This window comes from Tupaia chinensis, unplaced genomic scaffold (assembly GCF_000334495.1).
Source record: "Tupaia chinensis unplaced genomic scaffold, TupChi_1.0 Scaffold000356_2, whole genome shotgun sequence".
Lineage (NCBI taxonomy): Eukaryota > Metazoa > Chordata > Mammalia > Scandentia > Tupaiidae > Tupaia > Tupaia belangeri.
The window spans coordinates 342,025-346,041 of NW_006159852.1; the positions used below are offsets into that span (position 1 = coordinate 342,025).

At 58.1% G+C, this 4,017-nt stretch overlaps 1 protein-coding gene across 1 annotated transcript in view; it reads right to left on the reverse strand.

Annotated features, from left to right (window-relative positions):
• The window catches only part of LONP1 (lon peptidase 1, mitochondrial), a gene marked incomplete at its 5' end in the record, with an annotated part of 21,463 nt that extends 17,446 nt beyond the window's left edge, over positions 1-4,017 (reverse strand). The window contains 2 exon segments of the mRNA XM_014589450.1: positions 278-366; positions 3,879-4,017. Coding sequence (XP_014444936.1) covers positions 278-366; positions 3,879-4,017 — 228 coding nt within the window.

The window sequence follows — 4,017 nt, forward strand, 5'->3', positions numbered from 1 at the left end:
CGTGCCCGTGGACTGGCTCCGCCTCGCAGCAGCGTGGCAGGTGTCCGTGGGGACCTGGGGTCCTCTGGGATAACCCCCCACCTGGACACTGCACAAGGTCTAGCGCTGTGAGCGACAGACTGAGTCTTTAACCCGGGAACCAAGGAGGCCCGCCTGGCCCTCGGCCTGGTCCCCTGGAGGACTGCCCTGCGGTCTTCTAGATGGAGGGTCCAAGCTCCGAAGGACGCTACGGGGCGGGACGCGCACGGGGCCACCCGGCGAAGGGGCCCGCACTCACTTGTCGTCCCTCTTCAGAAAGACACCGACGTACGGCTGGGCAAGGCGGACTTTCCTCCGGAGCAGCTCAGCCAGCTTCTTGTTCTTGACCTGGAAGGAGGCGGCCCGTGTGAAGCAGCGCGCGTGTCCCGTTGGTAAAGGACGCGTGTGCCGGACCCCCACATAGTCGACCGCGGTTCGAGTCCCTGACCCAGCAGCTTAAAATTCACAATGGGCACATGTGCGTGCGTACCCAAGATCCCGAGGGGGGAAGGGATGCAGCCTGGCCATCCCGCTGGGGGGGTGACTTCTCGCTTTCTGTCTGTCTCTCCAGCAAGCACATGTGCCCTATAGCAATAATCTCAGTCCAATAAAAAAGTCTTCAGAAAAAACAGTTTTGCCCCAATATCCAGAGGACGCCAGGGCCGGCTCCACAACTAGGGAAGGGAGCCAGACCCCACGCGGCCGACCATGACCTGAACCCTGGCCTGGGCAGTGTGAGAAGCCTGGTGGACAGGTGCACGCGTGTCCCTAATCCCGACAGCATGGAAAGACGGAGAGGGACTGCTGTGGGACCACACGCCATCCGAGCTGCTCTCCTCCCCCCTCTCTCTGGCACGCACGTGTGGACTCTGGCGACTCAAGAAAAAGAAAGAGACAACCCTAAGCTTGCCTGATTCCACTGTGACCCCCACACGCTACAGCCTCCCTCCTCTAGCTGCCAGGGAAGGCATCTCCTGACCGCACCTAAAGGCTGTTCAGGTATCCGACCCCCAGGACCATGGCACTTTCTGAAGTCGTTTCGACAGCAGGTTTGGAGCCCGCCGGCTCCCCAGAGACTTGGGCTAGACCCGTGAGCACACGTGTTCCAGGGCTCGCCTACACTCTTCCCAGCCTGGGTCAATGGCCCTGAAACTCTGGCAGGCACCCAGTTATCTGGAGGACTCACTAAAACTGATGCCTGGGGGCACGTGACAGGTGATTAGGGCTTTAGATTTCCCCATGGCCTACTGTGGTTCGGGTCCCGGACCCAGTGGCACGTGTGTGTGTGCCCAAAGTCCCAAGGAGAGCATGGAGGACATGGGACTGCGGTGTGGCCAACCCCCGGGGAGGGGGGTTCTTTATCACTTTCCTTCTTTATCTTTGGCCCTATGGCAAATACCTTAAAAAAAAAAAAAAAAGAAAGAAAGGAAGGAAGATGGCGTAATGACTATGTTGCTGGACTCCCGTGATATCGATCATGGTTCGAGTCCCAGACTCAGCGGCTTAAACTCACGCTGGGCACATGTGCGTGCCCAAGATGCCAAGAGGAGAATGGAGAAGGGATTGCGGCGTGGCCATCCCCCGGGGAGTGATTTCTCGCTTTCTGTCTCTCTATCTCTGTCTTTCTGGAGAGTGCGTGCGCCCTATAGCAAGACTCTCTAGAAAAGAAGAAAGGAAGAAAAGGGAATTGATGGCGGGGCGCCAGCCCTGGCGTTCCCGACTGAGGAGGGCTGGGGTGGCCTGAACACCTGCATTTCTAACGAGCTCCCAGGTGACGCTGGGGTCACGGTGCAGGGGTGCAGGCTGAGGACCATCACGAAGGCGCGAAGCGTGGTCCTGGGGTCCCTGACACCCAGCCGCGCTTCTTCTGGGAAGACAGTCTATTGACATCTGATGAGGACCTACGTCCCCCCGCCCATGAAAGGCCAAGAGCAGGGACGGAGCTTACCGCAAATGTGCCCCACCGTCAGTGTCAACTACAAAATCGAGAGCAGGCGGAACCGGGCTGGCCACGGTTCAAGGCCTGGACCTGGAGGCTTGCTTTCTCACGTTCCGTGCTTTGCTGCCACCAATCCCTCCACCATGTCCTGCTACCTGTGCCCCCCTCCTCGGCAGGACCGCTTTGGATTATTTACCAAAAGGACCTAAAACAGTAATCCTGTGAGCTCCTCGGGCCAGCCTCCCTCAGCCTGCAGGCTAGCGGGGTGTGTGTGGGGGTGCAGGACTCACGGAAACCACTGCTGTGTTGGGGCAGGGGCATGTCTCTGAGGGGGCACAGTCCTGACCCAGAAGCCTGGGAGGGGAAAGAGCACTGTGTGTAGGGGGAGGTGTCAAGAACAGGGTACAGTCCTCCGGAGAGGGTCCTGGAACATTAGAACTAAACCGAGCGGGGGACAGCAGCAGCACAGCCTTCCCAGGGGGGCACGCCGGAGAGCAGGCTCGGTTCTCAGGCCCTTATGTACCGACCCACGTGACCCCTAGGCACTGTCATGGCCAGCTCACAGACAAGCACATGGAGGCCAGGGGGGAAATGAACCGACGGTGAGTTAGGGGGTGCACAGTAACTTCTAAAGGTCAAGGAAGGGCAGGGAGGGGGCGGGGGCACATGCCACCAGCAGTGCGGTAGGTAAAGTAGGAGGGGCCGCCGCTGTCCCCTGGCCAGCAGCTGCCGCCCCTTCTCCTTCCGAGGGGTCCCTGAGACTTAGCAGTTGGGAGAGTAAGGACGGTGAGGGTGGACGTGACTCATTGAGGTTACCAGGCAACCTTTTCCACCATGGGATCCTGTGTCCACTGTAATTTTTTTAAATGGGTGGCCCTACGGAGGAGGTTAAAGCGGTTGGATCTCCCAGGACTGACCATGCAGTTCGATTCCCAGAACCGCCGGCTTGAAAAACACACCGGGTGTGTCCAAAAATCCCAAGAGGATGGGTGCCCAAAAATCCCAAGAGGAAGAGGTGGAGAAGGAATTGCAGGGAATCATTTCTCACTTTCTACACTCCCCCCCCACACACACACACAGACCTCCCACCTGGGTATACCCTTTGACAAAATTTTAAAAAGGAAAAACAGCAGACTGGACAGAACGGTGTCCCTTCCTACTCTGAAACTACGTTCCCTGCGTTCACGCTTTCTCTGGGTTACATCACCCAGCTCCCTCTTTCCCCACCCGGGCTCTTAGTCTGGAAGGATCTTGTTTGTCACAACAGAAACTGCTTTGGCCAGGGACTGGCTGGATTTCTTCACCACCGTACTCAGAGCCTGCTAGGGAGTAGGAGACCAAGAACGCTATGCTGAACGCAATAAGATCCTCCTCCCACCCTCTCCCTCGGCCTCCTGTCCCGCCCCTGGCTCTTTATTCCGGGCAGGAATTACTGCCTTCTAACACAATACGAGCCTGCTGCGGCCTCTTTCATCCTGCCTGAACCTGAATTCCAAAGACAGGAAACGTTACCTAGCGCTGAAACAGTAACAGTCAAGAAATATGTAACCAGGAAGATTGAATCCTGGTCCCAGGAGAACTCTAACAAGACCGCAGACGGCCTAGGGAGGCCGGGTGCAACAGAACATTTACCAAGGAAGCAAAATGTAACCGAACTCCTTCGCTGCTCTGGTCTCGCCCAGCCCCGGATTTCCAGGGCGAGGACTCGCACCTGACAGCCCTAACTCACTGAGATAACTTCGATCATCGAACAGACCCCCAAGGGATCCGGGAGGGGGCAGGACTGGGCTCAAGATCACGAAGCTTGTGCAAAGCGGACTAAGACCCCCAACTCCAGTTTTAGGGAAACTTGGTGCTTGAACAAGTTGCGAGGCATGAGGACGCTAAGGGACCCCCGCGCCGAGGCGGGGGCTCTCATTACCTCGATAATCTTGATAAAGCGCGGGAACACCGGGTTGCGGGTGATGGCGATGAGCGGCAGGTGCGGGAACACGTCCGGGATGGTCATGGGCGTGAGCGCCGTGATAACCGGGCCTTCCCCGCCGCCCCCCGGGCTTCCG